This window comes from Pygoscelis adeliae, unplaced genomic scaffold (assembly GCF_000699105.1).
Source record: "Pygoscelis adeliae isolate BGI_AS28 unplaced genomic scaffold, ASM69910v1 Scaffold663, whole genome shotgun sequence".
Taxonomy (NCBI): domain Eukaryota; kingdom Metazoa; phylum Chordata; class Aves; order Sphenisciformes; family Spheniscidae; genus Pygoscelis; species Pygoscelis adeliae.
Genome location: NW_008824486.1, coordinates 83,833 through 102,007, shown reverse-complemented (window position 1 = coordinate 102,007; position 18,175 = coordinate 83,833). Strand labels below are relative to the sequence as shown.

The following is an 18,175-nucleotide window of genomic DNA, read 5'->3' as shown; positions in this document are numbered from 1 at the left end:
TTCCTTTCCCTTCCCTTCCCTTCCCTTTTCCCTTTCCCTTTCCCTTTCCCTTTCCCTTTCCCTTTCCCCTCTACTCTACTCTAAAGATCTGCCTCCAACCACATGCAAGCAGCAGCCCAGCCTCTGATTTAGATAATCTTCCCCCAAATGCTGGCTTTTAGGCTCTGCATCGAGGTACCGGGTTTGTGCCCTGTGCCTGCGGCCGTAGGACCGGCAGCATCCGACTGCAGCTGTACTCCCAAGGGCATCGCTGCAGTGGAAGGCGTGCTGCAAACTGGGGTTAAGCAGAGCAGATTACATGGGGAAAACACACTCTACACTCCCTCTGTTTCTGCATATGTTAGTCCTGAAACAAGCATTTAAATTAAACAAGTTTCTATACCCGAGTTTCCAATCCCACAGCCACTTCCACCGTTGGCCTCCTTTTTTTTCCCCCCCTTTTTCTTTAGCTCGAGCAGAGGGAGGAGGAGATGCAGACAGAGAGAGGAGTGCTAATTAAACAGGGAGTTCCACATTAGGGTACAAATCCTCTGGACCAGCACAAACCCTGCCAATTCCTGTATTTATTTATTATTTTTTCAGTACAATTGTAATTTCCAGTGGTGCCTCCAGCACCAGGAGAGAGTTCAGGGGCTGCTCTCGGAGAGGATTAGCACGCTGGAAGCATTATTACTTTCCTTCGCTGTGAATTCAGGAGTGATTCCCTGATGGCTGCGCTCTATATAGAAGTGAATCGGTGCTAATTTGTTTTTGAGGATCACACATCCACCAACATGTGAAAGACAATCCTGCCTCTCGATGTATATTTCGAGCCAGTGCTACAGCAAACAACGGAAAATAAGCAAGCAAAGGAAGCCAGACCTCCCTTGCCCGGAAAGCCAGAGCTGGAAAAGAACAGACTTCAATTTTTTTTTGATGCTGCATCTTTCCAGGAGCATTTTGGGTTTTGGCTGCGCTGCCCGTGGCGATGGGCAGCGGGGGCTTGGGCATCCCTCGCATGGAAAGCCTCAGGGACGCTGCATCGGACAGGATGCCAAAGAGACTGAGCGTAAAAGGCTCCCCCTTTTTTTTTTTTTCCTTTTAAATCACCCTCGAGTTTAACTGCAGGAGAGGAACAAATTAACTAATGGAATCTGTAACGATGGAGGGGCCGGGCACCTGGCGGGAGAGCAGCTGCCCCGCCACCCATCGCTCCTCTCTTTATTTGTGTGATTCAGAGGGACGCGGTCCGTGGGGAGGTATCAGAGCCGGCTGAAATGGAAGACAAAGCTATTGTTTCAAACAGAGTTATTGATTTTTACATTATTACACTATGAAATTTATGGTCTGGTTTCAAACTGCAATAGGAGTTAATGACCACCATCCAGAAACTTCCAGGTGACCTTGGCCTCGACTTTCATGGAGGAAGGTGAATAGCTCCAGATACCGGGTCAGCAAATGTAAAATGGACTTGAGACACCCTAAAGGACTTGATTTTGGGGTGCTGCTGACCCCAGTCTCTGCCCTGAGCTTTAGTTCACAGCAAACTCCAAGCTGGTTGACAGCAGTGATGGAGGAGGGGAAATTGGACCTTCTCGGCTCCAGACAAAAGCCACTTCTGCCGTTAAGCAACATTTTGCTCCTCTTAAAGCACCGTGATGTCCTCAGAGCTCCTGAGCACGGTTCTCCATCCTCAACTGCCTGCCCGGCACAGCCTGCCCGACCGAGGCTTTGCTCCAGCCAGTCACCGCTGGAGAAACGCAAACCAGGGGGCTCCGGGGTGGCCGAGAAGCACCCGGGAGAGGAGGCAACACAGCCCAGAGGAAGAGAAACCCCGTAAGAGGGGAGAGCAATGGGTAGTGCCTGCAAAGCAGGCAGCTGCCTGCAAAGGGCATGGCACCCTCCCGGTGCTGGCTGGCTCTCCCATCCCGGCCGCACGAGGAGGATTTGCTTTTTAACGTTGGGGCTACCAAAGTGGGGTCAGGAGGGAGTCCAGTTAACACAGGAGATACTGGTGCTGCAGAAGGGTTCGTAGGGGCTGCAGCACTCCCCAGTCTAAAGGCTTTTCCCGGCTTTTCTTTAAAAGGTACCTCCCGATGCATCTTTTGGCACCAGCCTCTTCCCAAAGCTTTCCTTAGCAATATTCCTTCCAAATTTCCTTGTGTGCTTCTTCCTCTGGGAACGGTCTTTCCACTTGCCAGCAAAGAAACGCGACTTCCAGCTGCTGGAGAAGGATTTTTTTTCTTGTAGTACCTTCTCCCTGGAACATCCCTGACGCTGCACCCTGAGCTAAAGTCGTGTGAAGCCAGTAGCCTCCAAGCTCATCTTCTGCCTCGGAGGTCATAATTGCCATTAAATCACAGCTTGCCTAACCAAATTATGCAAAACTGAAATTATCTCCAATGATTTTTATGTTGCTGAAATGTTCCAGAACTGCCGGGGTGATGACTGGGGGATTGGGAGCAGCTGTCACTCCATCAGAAACCATAACTCCAAACAGCTGGGATCTGTCAGTTATTTATGACACCGTTCGCAAAAAAAAAAAAAAAAAAAAATGAAGGTAGATGGGTGGTTGCCACTCTGGCTGAAAGGCAGCTCGCGCAGAAAGCGAAGCCCCGTGCCGTGTCCCGGCGTTGGGAGCTGCAGCCGATGCTGCGGGGAGCAAACCCACCGAGGATGCTCCTGCTGGCGAGGACGGCAGGACCGCGGGGCAGCACCTAAGGGGCTTTGCAGAGAGGCTGAAAGCAAGCTGCTGCTCACCGGGGAGTTTAGTCTTTGTGACAGTCAGGATGGGCTTGTTTATTTCATCCTCTGTGTTGCAAAAAAAAGAGGAGAAAAAAAAAAACCCCGCAGCTACTAAGCAGAGGTCTGACACTGCTTTGTCGAACTGTCCCAGATCTGAAGTTTCACTCTTGGCTCGCACTCAGTTGCCGTTGCTGCCCCGGCCTTGCCTTTCATCGTCCTTCACTTGGCAGATGAAATGGTGAATATTTGAGGCTTCTTCTTCTCCCTAAACAACAGTTTCTCTCTATGGCGGTGCAAACATCCCATTCTGAGTTGGCTCCCAAGTTTCAAAGGGTATTTTCCCCTGGGGGTCGTGGTCGTGTCTCTATGCTCCAGTTCACTCGGGGTGGATTTAGAAGGCATCCTTTGACAGATCCAGGGTGTGAACGGGGCAGGAAAATCTCTCTCTGGAGCCCGTTGACAGCGAGGTGGTGGTGTTACATCAGGTGTGAATTTGGCCTCAGAAGAGGATGAGTGATGAGTGAGCTTCTGCCTTTTTGATAATACCGGCTGCGAGCAGAAGCCAGATGCTTTGTCCCCACTTGTAGCTCGCTCTGGTTAAGTATTATTATTTATATTATGTAGTAGCTATACATAGTGTTTTATGGCAGTAAAGATATATAAATCAGCAACCAGAAGACGAGGGCTTTGCTCTAAAGAGCTTATAAATCTAACAGCTTGAGCAGCACCGGTAATGGACACAGTGAGCATGCAGTCAAGTTGCATGTAGACGTGAGCTAAGATGGGTCTCCCACAGCAGATGGCGGTTTAGGAGAGATTTGAAAGAGAAGCAACCTGCTCCATCCTCGAGACCAGATCCTGCCGGAGAATTAGACGGGCCGTGACCCATATAGCTTGTCCGGATGGGAGCGGTGAAAGCGTCCATCCGAGAAAAGCAGCTCGCGAAGAGGGAACGGGCAGGGGGTGGCGAGGGCTCGTGGCAGGGCTGCCTTTTGGGGGGCTCTGCAGGTGCATCCCCCCTGGGGCTGAAGCATCTACTCTTGTCCTAAGTCATTTCTTCCCCTTGAGCCTGAGACGCCTGATGAAAATAAGTGGCATTACGTCTTCCTAAATAAACCAAGGCTCTGCCTTGCTCCGAGATACAGTAAAGCATTAAAAGCCTTAAAATGCAAGAAAACTGCCGGCACAGGTACACCCTGCTCTCTGGATCGAGCAGTGCCGTGGGGACAGGCTGCCCGCCGAGCAGAGCCGAGGCCAGCGTCCCTGCTGCGGTGGCAGAGAAGTGCTCCAACCCTTCAAATCTCCGCCCCCCCACCCCGATCCTGGGTATCAAACCGGCTTTTTTTAAAAAAAAATTTCTTCCTGTGCTGGCACCGGTCCGGGAAGAACCTGGTCTGGGCTGGAGAGAGATGTGCTGTGTCTGGCCGAGCACGCTGGCTCCGGGCGTCTGCATTCTTCTGGCCGCTTTCGGCTCTTGCACAAATTGAGGCTTCACGCTAAATGCATTACGCTGTATAACAATTAATCCCATGCTACATATAGAAAGTCCTTACTCATCAATAATGCATGCGGGAGGAGTGATTTTCACTCTCAGTAATAAGGCTAAGACAATGGAAACAAGCAGGTAATGGAGAACATTTATAATGATGTTAATCTAATAATGAGTCTAATGCTGTTAAAAGTAAGACTGCAAACTGGACGCATCCAAAGATAAATTATTTCAAGCATTCATTAACTGATGCCTAATTAATGCCCAATTAGAGAGATGCTACATGGGAAATGGTTTGGACAGTCGGACGAATTCATTCCAATCACTGAAACCCCAGTCAAAAGCAGGAGGCAGCAGAAGGGCACGGCGGGCAGAAGCCAGGGTGACACAGCGCATCAGTGGGAGAAAGCCAGGAGATAAACACCCCCTTGCTGGTTTTATCCGTGTCAGCAGGGCTTTGGTTTTATTCTCTTCACCGGCAGGTTTCTGTAGGATTTTTCCGTGCCGCTTTTGAAGGTCTCCCTCCCTGGTGAGCTCCGACACACGTGCCGGTGACCCTCCATCTGCCTCGCAACCTTTACAAGATGAAGTCAAAAGGGCTGTGTCAGGAATAACGAGTTCAACAAGTTAGGCAGGGTCTAAGTCTCCCCGGGGAGCCGGGCTGGGACCTCCAGGAAGGTCCCACCAGTGCTTTCCAGCCTGGGAAGCCCAGCGACACTCAAGCGCTCCCGGCTGTCTCGTCCCGGTGGGCTCAGCTGCTGGCCATCACGATGCTGGTGTTACTAGCCTCAGGAGCTTCATGGCTGCATGACCACAGCCTGTTTGTCTCTAGGGGTCTCATACCTGGATCTAAACTGTGACCAAGCCCAGGGCATCCCAGGAGCAGCTTCTCACAGCACTAGGCAATCGGCAGGTTTTATGGGCTTGGAGGGAAAGCATCCTTGATGAGACCATGCACCCATAGTGCATCCACACGTTTCCTCTTTCCAAGTCCTGCCCACCTAATTATTATTTTTTCTAAGCATCCATCTTTCTGTTTCCCCATTCTCCTTACCCCCAAAGTGCAGCACACAGGTGGGAAGACACCCCTGGCTTTTCTTCCTACCATCCTACTCCTGGGAAGCTGAGAACCAGAAACACCCCAGACTATCCCCACCGCCATCCACGACTGTGGGAGTCACATCTCCCTCTCCATAGGAACTCCAGCCATTAACTCACAAACGCCTGTTAATTAAAGAGATGGACTCGGTTCCCTCTGACCTTTTCCTGCGGAGTTATCCCTGCAGGCAGGGAGCCGTTAAACGCCACGCTCCCTTTCGGCAGGAGCCTCTACCTTGGCCATGCTCCAGGGAGACCCAGGCTGCCTTCGTCCATCGCCGCACATTGCTAACAGCTGCCTGTCATCACCATCCCTATACGTGAAATCTTGTACGCTCCGAGATCCCTGCCTGGCTCCACCTCCCGTCAGTAATCCCGTTAGCCTGGCAACTGTCGTGTCACGGAAGAGTGCATAAAACTGTTGTTTGGAAGCAATATGTAATCTTCCAACCTGCTGCTTATAGCTGGGAGATGGTTTATTGATTCAGACCCTTGTGATTTGGTATTTGCAATAACAGACTCCGCATGTGGGAGATCGTCACAGCGCTTGTGCCTGGCAGGATTTTACTAATAAACATAAGACCTACAGAAGGCTTCGTACTTCAGTGTCACAGAGGTACGACGGGGAACGTGGAGCCGTCCCACCTTGGCGAAGCGCATCTGTGGGTAAAAAACCCAGCAGAATGTATCTGCAAACGTAGTTTTATCTTTACCATCATTATCTGGCACTCGGATAATCACAATATCCTCAGGATACCGCTGTTTGCCAGGCTGTGCTTGCATGGCGAGTTGCAGCAAGGGCTCCTGTTTTGGCAGGGAGCGCTTGATAGTCAGCGCTGGCACGATGCTCCCGCCAGCACAGCCCCTCTCTCATTGCAAAGGCACGACAGCAAAGCCAAAATGGTACGGCGGTGACTTGGAGAACGTTCCTTTTTCTACACAGCCGTAGGAGTTGTCGCGAATTAAACCTTCCCGACTTGCAGCCCCTTTCTGGCAGCGGCGCAGGAATGAGACATCCCTCCTGGTAGCCGATGCTTAATTTCTGAAGGGCAGTGCCTGGAAGAAGTTCCCCCCGTCTCATCGCAGCCAAGGCTTGGTGCAACGCTTTGGCTAGCGATGCTATTTTTTTCTTTTTATTAACAGCCTAGTCAGAGGTGACTGCCTCTTACTGGTGATTTATGGAGAGTCCAAATAACCCAGTTTATCTGAAAAAGTGACAACTTTGCCTTGAAAGGATGGGTCCAGATGGACGGGTCACCTGCTGTTACCTATATGGTAATAGATCTCCATACCAGGCAAAAGGCAACGGTAACCACGGAGTTGTATTTCAAACACAATTAATAAGAAAACAGTGAGGGTTTTTTGCCTCCCACTTGCATTCAGCTGTAGGCGCTGAAAAGAGGGACTGTAAAAGCCCAAGGGGTCCAGGCTCATGGACTAGCTGGTAATAACGATGTGGAGTAATTGGAGATGAACTCCACTTCCACTCTCGTTTTTCAGATTATTACAAGCCGAGTGCAAGGCGAGGACTCGTGGGCAGGATGGCACCGGCAGCTGTACGCTGCTCCGATGTTACTCCTTTCCCCTGTAAAGTCCAGAGGCAGAATTCACTAGACATGAGCAAATTCTGTGTGTAAGAGGAAAAAGCCAAATCTAGGAGGAAAATCTGAATGAGAAATGACAACTCTGGTGCAATGAGTCTGAAAAGCCACTCGGCGCAGAAGGAATAAGCCTGAAAGCAAGCCTGGTGTGAGGAGTGGGAGCGAGACGGGAACGGGGCGGTGAAACCGGCACTCCGAGAGCTGAGCAGAGGGAGGGGATGATTACTGCCTTGCTCACCGCTTCTTTGCAGCGAGAAAGCCCCGGTCAGAAGCACATACTGTAGCATTAGAGGATGCAATATGCTTTGCCACAGGACATCCATTTAAAAATATGTCTGAGCATCCCACTTCCAAACGGAGTTCTCAGCTCAGCCTTTTCCACCAACTGCTGACAACATATTTTCCTGTAAATCACTTGGTTTTCGGGGTGGATGGAGGTGTCTAACAACTGTAGTAAAAAGAGATGGTGGGGATGGGTCTGCGGCTTTGCGGGAGCTGGGTGTGCTGTGCAGATGCGCCGCACACGTGTAATTTTAGGCGATTCGCTGGGAATTGCTAAAGCTTTTCCCCTCCGATACAGAAGCACGGGCGATTTAAGAGATGCATTGCAGGAGGGCTGGACACCTATGAGGGTTTGCCTCTCCTCTGTTTGCTCTCACACATTTGTACAACCGCCTTTCCCCCGACTGCGCTGCCTGCCTGCAGGCAAAGGGCTTTGCTGCTTGCACTGCCAGCGTGAATTCCCCCGAGAAAGTTTCTCCTGCCCGGTTGGGGCTGGGAGCACAACCGCCTGCCTGTGGCAAGGCGGGCAAGGAGGCAGGGAGTACTCCATACGTCACGTTTAAACTACCGTGGGTGATGAGCCCACTCGTCACAGCTGCAGTCGTTTCCATGGGTAATTCATGAGCAGAGAGGAGGGCTGAGTTAATCGGGGGCGTTTTTCACCCGGAATAGTCCCCACGGCAGCGATGGGTGGGCGAGGGGGGGTGCCTGAGTCCCCGCTGACGCCGTTCTCCCCTCTCTCCTCACAGGGGGGTTTGCAGAGCTGCTCCTGGTGCTGCTGGGGCTGAAGGTGCCCGGCGCCCTGGGCTGCCCCACCGACTGCGTGTGCTACCCGTCCCCGATGACCGTCAGCTGCCAGGCTCACAACTTCGTCACCATCCCCGAGGGCATCCCCGAGGACAGCGAGAGGATCTTCCTCCAGAACAACCAGATCACCTTGCTGCTGCGAGGCCACTTCAGCCCCTCCATGGTCACCCTCTGGATCTACTCCAACAACATCACCTTCATCGACCCCAACACCTTCGATGGGTTTGTCAACCTGGAAGAGCTGGACCTGGGGGACAACCGCTACTTAAGGGCTTTAGCTGCAGACACTTTCCAAGGGCTGGTGAAACTCCATGCCTTGTATCTGTACAAGTGCGGGCTGAGCTCCCTCCCCAGTGGGATATTCGGTGGCCTCCACAACCTGCAATACCTTTACCTGCAAGACAACCACATCGAGTTCCTTCAGGATGATATTTTTGTTGACTTGGTTAACCTCAGCCATCTTTTTCTCCATGGAAACAAGCTCTGGAGCCTCCATCAGAACACGTTCAGGGGACTAATAAACCTGGATCGGCTGCTCATCCATCAAAATCAGCTGCAGTGGATTCACAGGCGGGCTTTTCATGACCTCCGAAGATTGACCACCCTTTTTCTGTTCAATAACAGCCTCTCGGAGCTGCAGGGGGACTGCCTGGCCCACCTGGGAGCCCTGGAGTTTCTCAGGCTGAACGGGAACCCGTGGAGCTGCGATTGCAAAGCCCGTTCGCTCTGGGAATGGCTGCACAGGTTCAGAGGCTCCAGCTCCAGCGTCATCTGCGAGTCTCCCGAGCAGATGCACGGCAAGGACCTCAAGGTGCTAAGAGCAGAAGACTTTAGGAACTGTTCAGGGTCCGAGTCGCTCCATCAGATAAAAACACATACTTTCTCCACAGCAGACAGAGGAGCCTCCAAAACCCACCACCCTCACCATTCCTCCAAGGAGAAGGGGAAGGAGAGAGGGGCCGAGAACAGTTTGCACAGCAGCCAGCCCGCCGCCCCCCCCAGCTCCCGGCCGGGCTATCGCAAACCTGGCAAGAACTGCACCAGCCACAAAAGCCGTAACAGAACCTCTAAACCGGTATCTTTGGGGCCGCGGAAAAACGGGCAGGAGGTTCCAGACTATGTGCCTGATTATCAGCACAAATTCAGTTTCGGGGTGATGCCAACGCTCCCCCCCAAACGCAAGGGTAAGTGTACCCGGCGGACGCCCATCCGCCCCCCCAGCGGGGTCCAGCAGGCAGCCGGCTGCTCGGGGCTCAGGGCATCGCTCCTGGTTTTTATGATGGTGTTAGCGGCCGTCATACGCTGAGCCCTCGGCTGCGGATGGAGCGAATCTGTACTGCCACCAATCTACAAAGGACCAGAGTTTCTTTTCTTCTTCTTTTTTTGTACGTGGCGAGCGTTGGCCTGGCGAAGGGAAGAACGTTGTCTCGGCTTCTGATGGTCTCTCCGTGCCCGGCCGGGCTGCCAACGCGGACTGTGCCGAACGCAGCGGGAGCGGATTAAAAGGCATTATCACACCTTGTCACAAACAGCCTAACCGAGCACCTACAACAAAAGAAAGCCAACCTTACAAAAACCCAGATAACAGGGACAGTAGCCAATTCGCTGGTGACAACAACCAGACAAACGGACTGTATCCATGCTCTTGTGAAATCCCGTTCATTTGAGAGCGCTCTGAACGACCCCTCCAATTACCGAAAGGAACATAATTGCTGTAAAAATGATCACCAATTAAGCCTACGCTATTTCTCTGAAAGTGAGTGCAAGGACACTGATACCGATGTAACGAGGACATTGGTTCTCCCATGTTTTAGCCCTTTTGGCTCCAAACCCAGAGGCCAAAGTTGGCTGGGAATCTCTTAGAAGACAATCTCAAACCCCTGAATATCTCAGGCATTACAGCAGAACAGGGCTTGCCTGCTGGGCTTGGAGTAGCCAACAACCAAAGGAAAGACTGATTAGAGGTGGAATTAAACAAAAAAACCCAACAAACTTAAACACTTAAAGAAATGAGGTACCCGCAGGAGGTGCATTTTTTTGTAACCGCGTTCACACATCTGAAAAAACCCCCGAACCCAACAAATGCACAGGCTCCCCCCCTTCCCCTCAATTATCCATATGTATGTCTTATAATGTTTATAAACTATATGGAAACTATATCTTCAGAACTAAGGATTGTATTGTTGAATTTATAGCAGACCAGTATATGATTTTTTTTCTCAAGAAAACAATCCGGCAGCAGTGCCTACAGATGCTGAAAGCCATCGGGCGGGCTCAGTACGCACGGGGGAACCACAGCGGACCAATGTTCTCAGCGATTCAGAGCACTAAACTTTGGGAGGGGTGGGGGGTGTGTTGTATGCAATGCAGCAAAGTCCATATCCAGAGAGCCAAAACTCACCCTTACATCCTAATTTGTAACTGGGGGGAGAGAGAGATTAATTAGTCCAAATAAATAGAGCCATAGAGCTCTGTCTCCGGAGAGTGCTGCTGCTCCCGGGGGAGGAGAGGGGCTTTTTTGGGGCTGGAGGCAGAGAGGGGCTTCCCAGCCGTGTTGGTGGCGTGAGGACCTTTATAGCTGGACTAAGGTTTTCACTGGGGCAGCAAGGAGCAGTTCCCAGGCTGCAGATAGTCCTGACAGTGTCAGGAGAGGTTTTGTTTCTTAAAAGGAACAGGTTGTGTCACGGGAAGAGTCAGAGAAGGAGGAAACTACAGCTCGTAGAGGACCGGCGAGAAGTGCAGTGCCCGGGGTTTCTGCTACACCACAGGAGAGAAAAATAAATGGTCCAAGACAGCCGTACGAAGGGGGTTGTGGCTAGGTGGAGGAGGGGGAGCAGATCTGCTCGTTCCCCTCGTCCTGAATTAAACCTCGCGGTGGAGGGATGCGTTTGCTGGTCGGGGGCACGGCAGAGCCGGTGGCACCACCGACAGCAGCCCACGGGCTCGGGGAGGTGCTGCCCAAATTCTGCAGTCGGTGTGAATTCCCTGTCAGTGTGGATATATGAGACCAAACAGACACTGAAGTTAATGAAACAAGGGAAATAAAAGTGATCTTGGACAAGAAAAGGCTGCTGTTCATTTCGTAACGATATCCCAGCGGCGGCACGTTTCTAGCCTGTAGCTCACGTGTGGGGCTGGAAAGACCAAAGGAAACGGCTCGTGTTTTCCATCAGACACTCCACTAGCTTCAGGAAGAACGGGCCAGCTCGGGAAATCCGCTCTCCAACTGCTTTGGGGATGGGGAGAGGGTATTTACGCAGCAGCATATCCCCTGAAGGCGTCTGGAAATGAAAAGGGAAACTCCCAAGCAAAAAAAAAGAAGACAATTCCCCAATGTACTTGTTTTTAAGAGCGGTTGGGTGCTGGGAGCGGGCAGCTGGGGGGGCACGGTGTCTTCCGTCTGCCTCGCAAGCGAGGAGGGGCAGGGGCTTGCATGCTTTGCTTTTAAATACCCTTCTTGGGGAATAGCAGGAGTAACTCTGGGAGGAGAAAGGAAGAGGTTACTTCATCAAGCCCACTCCCTTCCAGCTCCTACCCAAACTTTTCTGTCTACAGGGCTCTAAAGCTCCACTAAAGGGATGTCCAATGCAGCCAGAACAAATAATCCGTGATCTGAAATAGCTCCCTCATGTCCTACTCTCTATAACCAATAGCAACTGAATGAGTCTGGCACTGTCCCTTAGAAATGGAGAATGTTGTTATGTTGGTTATTTCGTTTCATACTCTGGAAATCAAAGCTCTCAGTGGGAGAATGAAGAAGAGAAGCACTTTATTAATTTTTTTTAAGTCTGTGTAACTCCTGTAATATAGGAGTGAAATGTCAGCACAGGAGATGCTAATGTTTTATAAATGATTTGGGTGCAGCAGGCACAATGGATAGTCTTTGAGGTGAATTATATTAGAACAGACTACGCCTGGCTCAAAACCATAATTGTATTTTTAGTATCTTTTCCTTTAACATGTAGGAAAAATAAAGGCAACTCCATGGTGTATTACAAGCCTTGTCAATCAAGCTCTCTAACTCCTAGCAATAAAGGATACTGTTTAAAAACCAGAAGGGAGACATGATACACTGCTAAATAGGAGGCGTCACTTGACATGGACTATAGGTTTCTGATGTTCCTCCTGCCTTCCCCTTAGCTGCCGTCCCTCCCCGTGCCCATCCTTCCTCCATGACCACAGCTCTTTGAGGATAAACTAAATTTTTATGGCATGCTCTGACACTTAGCCTCAATAACTAACTTCCCATCTGCATGGTTCAGCTCTACCATGGCCCCTGGTTCACTCTCGTGTGTTTTTCCCCCAATCCTTTCATACAGCATGTCTTCATGCATTTTGAATGTTGCTGTGAGGGCTGGCATAAATCCCTTCTCCAAAGCAGTGCTCCCACAACCTCAAAGCAAACATCTCTCCAGTCGAGCGGATGCAGGTATAACCATGACTTGCCAGAGCTAGTCTGGCTCCGGCTGGAGATAAGTTGGAGGAATTTGAGATTTAATTAGAATCACTCCCAGACACCAAAGGTTTGACAGAGAGGTCCCTGGGGTGAAGGGCTGAACCCCCGAGGTGGTGGTAAGCACCACGGCCCCTTTGAGACAATGTTGGGCAGTGGTGGACGTGCTCTCATTTGGACAGGCTGGATCGATGGGCTGAGGCCACCTGTATGAGATTCAACAAGGTGAAGTGCCAGGTCCTGCACATGGGTCACAACAACCCCACGCAACGCTACAGGCTTGGGGAAGAGCAGCTGGAAAGCTGCCTGGTGGAAAAGGACCTGGGGGTGCTGGTCAACAGCCAGCTGAATATGAGCCGGCAGTGTGCCCAGGTGGCCACGGCCACCAATAGCATCCTGGCTTGTGTCAGAAATAGCATGGCCAGCAGGACTAGGGAAGTGATCGTGCCCCTGTACTGAGCACTGGTGAGGCCGCACCTCAAATACTGTGTTCAGTTTTGGGCCCTTCACTACAAGAAGGACGTCGAGGTGTTGGAGCGTGTCTAGAGAAGGGCAACGAGGCTGGTGAGGGGTCTGGAGAACAAGCCTTATGAGGAGCGGCTGAGGGAGCTGGGGTTGCTTGGCCTGGAGGAAAGGAGGCTGAGGGGAGACCTCATCGCTCTCTACAACTACCTGACAGGAGGTTGTAGCGAAGTGGGTGCTGGTCTCTTCTCCCAAGTAACAAGCCATAGGATGAGAGGAAACAGCCTCAAGTTGCACCAGAGGAGGTTTAGATTGGACGTGAGGAAAAATTTCTTCACCGTAAGAGTTGTCAAGCACTGGAACAGGCTGCCCCGGGAAGTGGTTGAGTCACCACCCCTGGAGGGATTTAAAAGACATGTAGACATGGCGCTTAGGGACATGGTTTAGCGGTGGGCTTGGCAGTGCTAGGTTAACAGTTGGACTCAATGATCTTAAGGGTCTTTTCCAACCTAAATGATTCTGTGATTCTATAAACCTAAACCCCTCCATGCTCCACAGCTCTGCCTAGGCTCCTCCGGCCGTGCCACCGTACCCCTTCCCAGCGAGGGGGGAACAAGCCGTGAACTGGTGCAGTCCACTATTGCAAGCTCAACCTTTGGACGTGCATCAATTCCCCTCTCCAGGGTCCGGGCAGACAGGCTGCCTGTTGCTGACGTGGTTAGACGCTGCCGATAGCTCCCCACAGCTCGGCTGCAAGCTCTAAATGCCTCCCTTGGGTAGCGTGTCACTTGAGCATTTATTTGCTCATCGGTTTCCCATTCCTTTACCGTTCTCCGGTCTGCCGCATGCACCATGCGCTGCTCTGGCAGACGAGATGAGTCCCTGTCGGTGTGGCTGCCTTCCCCTTATTTACCCGATTGCATCAGTGAGCTTTAGTGCTCTAACTTTGGGCTGTTCGTGCAAATCCTTTCCATTAAAAAAAAAATAAACGCCAGAGAACCCAGAAGAGACCCCAGACTGTGCTTCTGGAAACTCACCCCCAGCGGCAGAATCCTGTTTCCTGAGTCAGAGCCAATTTTCTCTCCATTGTACCACTTTTCCACAGTTTCATCCCATAATTGCTAATACGGAGCTTTTCATACATGCTTTGAAAACACAAACCATACGACACTGTATCTCTTTTATCCTCCCAGGCAGGATGAAAACCAAACACCTCTCAGATATTGAGAATAAATTCTTCGTTTATCAGTCTAAACCAAGACCACAAGTCCGCAGTTTCTCCTATATTCCCCATCGCTTCCCAGGCAACAGTTGTGCCCCCCCAGCACCAATTCCAAATTATTTCCTTTGTCTCAGAAAGTTGCTCTGCGACACGTACCCCCCTTCGGAGGGACAGAGCAGAGCAAAAGCATCACTTTACATTTCTCGTAAGTGAAACAACACTTTTTGTGGTCCTTCAGGTCCACCCTTCCCTAAATCCTCTGTCTGTATATGCTTTCCCTGTCTTAGCTTCAACCACACCCCTGGGAACAATTCCCAAGGTCCCATTTCCCATTGCATGACCAAGAATATTTCCCTTTCCATTGCTTACTACCTCCTTGAGGTCTTGTAGGTTGACATCATTCCTCTGTTCCACCAGCCCTCTTCTCCCCCTTTAACGCATCCAGCAGCCCCTGCGCTCACGACTGCTTTGGTGAAACACGAGATCGCCGACACCAGACGATGCCGATGGGAACGGTGATTACAGGGATGCTCTTGTATTGCTGACCGCGTTGGAGTTTGTGGGTTACAGATGGAAGCAAAAGCAACTGTGAAAACAGGACACGGAGGACTGGAGCGGTGCTCACGTTTTGCAATGTGTGTTTTTGGGAAGGTGTCACGCCGGCATCACCGGCGAGCCAAACCACCTCTCTACCCACATAAAAGCAGCCCCAGGAGCAGCACCCCTCCGGAGTCCCCATCCATCTCGCTGTCTCCAATACACTCCGTCCTCCCCTCTCCCGGAGAAACTGCCTTTAAAGGGGAGAAGCATCTTTCATCTCAGTGACCACCTCAGTCCCTGGCCCCCGCTCAAAAGCGGCCAATTAGGCGAACAAAAGCAAGTGTTATAATGCAAGCCCCTCGCTACTCTGCTCATCGCTGTAAGGAGCCTCTCACTAAAATCCATTTTTTTTCCCCACCCTGTGAATATGGGCGAAATTCTCCCCACGCCCAGCCGCTCTGCGGATGCACCTTTATCTCTCTGCAGGCTCCTCGGCTCATCCCACCCTCATCCGCACAACCCGAGTCCTTTCCAGAGCTGCCCTCCATCCTCTTCCTCCTTTGTGAAAACAGAATCAAAATAACTGTTTAACAAATCAGCCATTACCTTCTCCCATGTCACCAATTCCCTGCTATCATTTCGTAATTGGCCAATTTTCTTTTTTACCTTCTCTCTGCTCTGAATACGTCTCGGGAAGCTCTGATTGTGTGTTAAAATATCCTCCCTAATTCACTGCTCAGTATCTCTTTCTGCTCTTCTAATTGCCCTTTTAACTTGCTTCTAATTTTTTTATAAATCTCCTAATCCTCTTCCTGCACAAGTTGTTTACACGCACCGGAGAATGTATATGTATTAGCAGATGTTCCTGGGTAAATAATGCACAAAAGAGTATTACTGCTTCACGCAAGCTGCAATTACTGCTTTCCTCAGAATAAGCCCTGTTTAACCCTCCTACTTAGGGCACACGCCCCTGCTCTCGCTGCACATCTCCAGGCTATTTCACTCCTGCTGCAGAACATTAACACCACCAGCTCCACCACAGCTCGCTCGCTATCTTCTGGGGGAAAAAAAAAAAAAATAAAAAAAAAGAAAGGATAAAGGGAATGGTACAGTTATGTTCCAACAAATCTTTTTTTTTTTTTCGGGAACACAGCTAGGAGAAACGAAACAAAATAGCTACACGACTCGAACACAGCGGCACAACCCCAAGTAATAAACAAATTTGATAGTCTCGGTGCTTTTGATTTATGGACAGCTTACTGCGCTCCCTGCTCTCAGGAAGTCGGTTGTCAAAGCCCTTGTGCCGCAGACGGGCAGAGGGTCAGGCAGGCGTCGTTTGCCACCCGCTTTGTAAAAGACCTCCTAAAATTACTCAGAATTTCCTTTCTCTTTTCCATTTCTTCTCTCAATTTGTTTGCGGACTCCTTCTCACAAAACACCGCAGTACCCGCTAGATGCTTTGAATTCTGTATTTTCCAGCTAAAGGGTGATGCTAAACCATGGGTTTAAAGTTACACATCTCCCTCAGATGAAAGCGACCCTGGGTCCAGGCAGAAGTCAGTGTTTTGCAACCCAACCCTTGATCACGCTCGGGGACAAAAGGCGTCGCAGGTACTGGGAAGCTCCGGGAGATGGGGTCTATTTTGTACTTACAGCTGACACGGAGGCACTTTGTTGCTGCCTAAATACCAAATCGAGGTTAACAATAATGTTCTGGCCACCAGAACACCTCTGGGCACAGTGTCCACCTCTGTCACCACCATTCTCCCAAAGCCAGGTCCTGCTACACCCCGCGAGGCTGCCTGCACCCGCGCCGAGCATCGCGTCTGCCTGCAGCTGCCTGCCCGAACCTGCCCAGGGGACAGAAGATACAAAAAAAAAAAAATTGGAGAGGGCAGAAAACCCAAATCAGATGGAAACAGTAAAAGCTCACCTCCTGCTTTTCAGAGGCTGCTCTGCCACGCAGGGTCAAAAGCAAAACACTTCTATTAAAATACAAAATTGTTCCTATGACAGACTGCGGATTTCCGAGGCCATTATGGAATAATGAAACTCTTGGCTATTTGCTGACTCGCTCGGAAAGATTTCCATTTCTTCCCCGCATCCTTACACTTTATTTCCCAGAGAAGCAGATCTCATTCCCAGCAAGGGTTGCCATCCCCAGAGACGGATTTTGTTTGCTTCAATTTGAGCTGCACCAGTTTCATTTGATCCCCCTCCACCCCGCGGTTCCTGCGGGCAGGTACCGCAGCATCCTCAGCACAGGACTTTGCGCTGCACCTTGCCCACCTTGCAACCAAGATTTAACACCTCTACTTCAAGCCTACCAGCGTGACTTGGTTATTTTTTTTTCCTACAGACCTAGTGAAACTTCTCTCAGACCTGATTTCTCAATAGTGCATACAAATTGCTCTCCCTGGAAAAGGTGTTCATAGTTATTCCCTCAGTCAATCCTTCTACAGCTAAAATATCCTGTAATCAAAGGTCTTGGCTTCTCACAGGTCTTCTCTAAAGAAGCGATTCTAGGTGGACTGTCTCATGAACTGCCTTGCACGCCCTCAGGTCCTCAGAATAAGCCCTCTTTAACCCTCCTGGGAGTTCACAGAGTATCTGTATTATTTTCAACTCATGCATTAACCTCATTCTAAAATATAAAAATAAAAAAAAAATTAAAAGGAAAAACAGAGCCACCCTTTTGGCACGTACCCTGCCAAAGGGTCCTGAGAAGGACCAAGCATGCACAACCCATCGGCACGCGGAGTTGGCTGCCTGCAGGGTACCATTTCACAGCCCCGGGTGCCCTGTCGCCCAGGAGAATCCCTGTCGCTGGAGAGACCTTACCACATTTTCAGGGGTTCCTGATAGAAGGAGACCCTGGGACACTTGCTCCTCTCCAGCTCTTACGCTAATGCTTCTCTAAAGGCACAGCTTGGGGAAGGAGCCCCTCAAAGGAGAGCGGCACGTGGGGCGGCGAAACCGCATCCTTGCCATCACGGGAAGACTTCTCAACTCCTTCCTGCATCTACTTAGCACGTAGAAAGCGAAAGGAAACAAGAGAACACACACATATGGAGGCCCCGTTAAACGTGAACTAAATATACCACGGGATGCTAACAGCCTGCTTCGACTTGCTGGTGCTTCAGCTGGCACGGCAGGACCCCGACCACCCGGTTCACCGGGCTGCTGGAAGGGTTTTCTGCAGAGCAAACATGGGAAACCTCTTAAATCCCCCTCCACACGCGCCGTGGGCACCGCTGCCGGCACAGCGCTGCCCTGAAATTTCGGTGCAAGCTGGGAGCCCCTTCCCCACAGCGCCCGAGCACGCTGGGTGGGGAGCAGCGCTGGGACCGGCCAAGGACATCCGCGTGCGTGAGCTGCGCAGCACACCGAGGCTAAGGAAACACTCGCCACCAACCGGGTGGATCTCCAGGAAGGGAGATGGGAACTCTCAAGATTGAAACAGTGAGAGATGAGGCAAGCCCGCGGGAGAGGCAGGA

General features: G+C 51.0%; 1 protein-coding gene across 1 annotated transcript in view; it reads left to right on the top strand.

Moving 5' to 3' along the window:
* The window catches only part of RTN4RL1 (reticulon 4 receptor-like 1), a 25,713-nt gene extending 16,406 nt beyond the window's left edge, over positions 1-9,307 (top strand). Inside the window, exons 2-3 of the mRNA XM_009321419.1 lie at positions 4,730-4,830; positions 7,956-9,307. Of these exons, the coding sequence (XP_009319694.1) occupies positions 4,730-4,830; positions 7,956-9,307 (1,453 nt within the window). The remainder of the gene's footprint in view (positions 1-4,729; positions 4,831-7,955) is intronic.
* Positions 9,308-18,175: the final 8,868 nt, after the last annotated feature.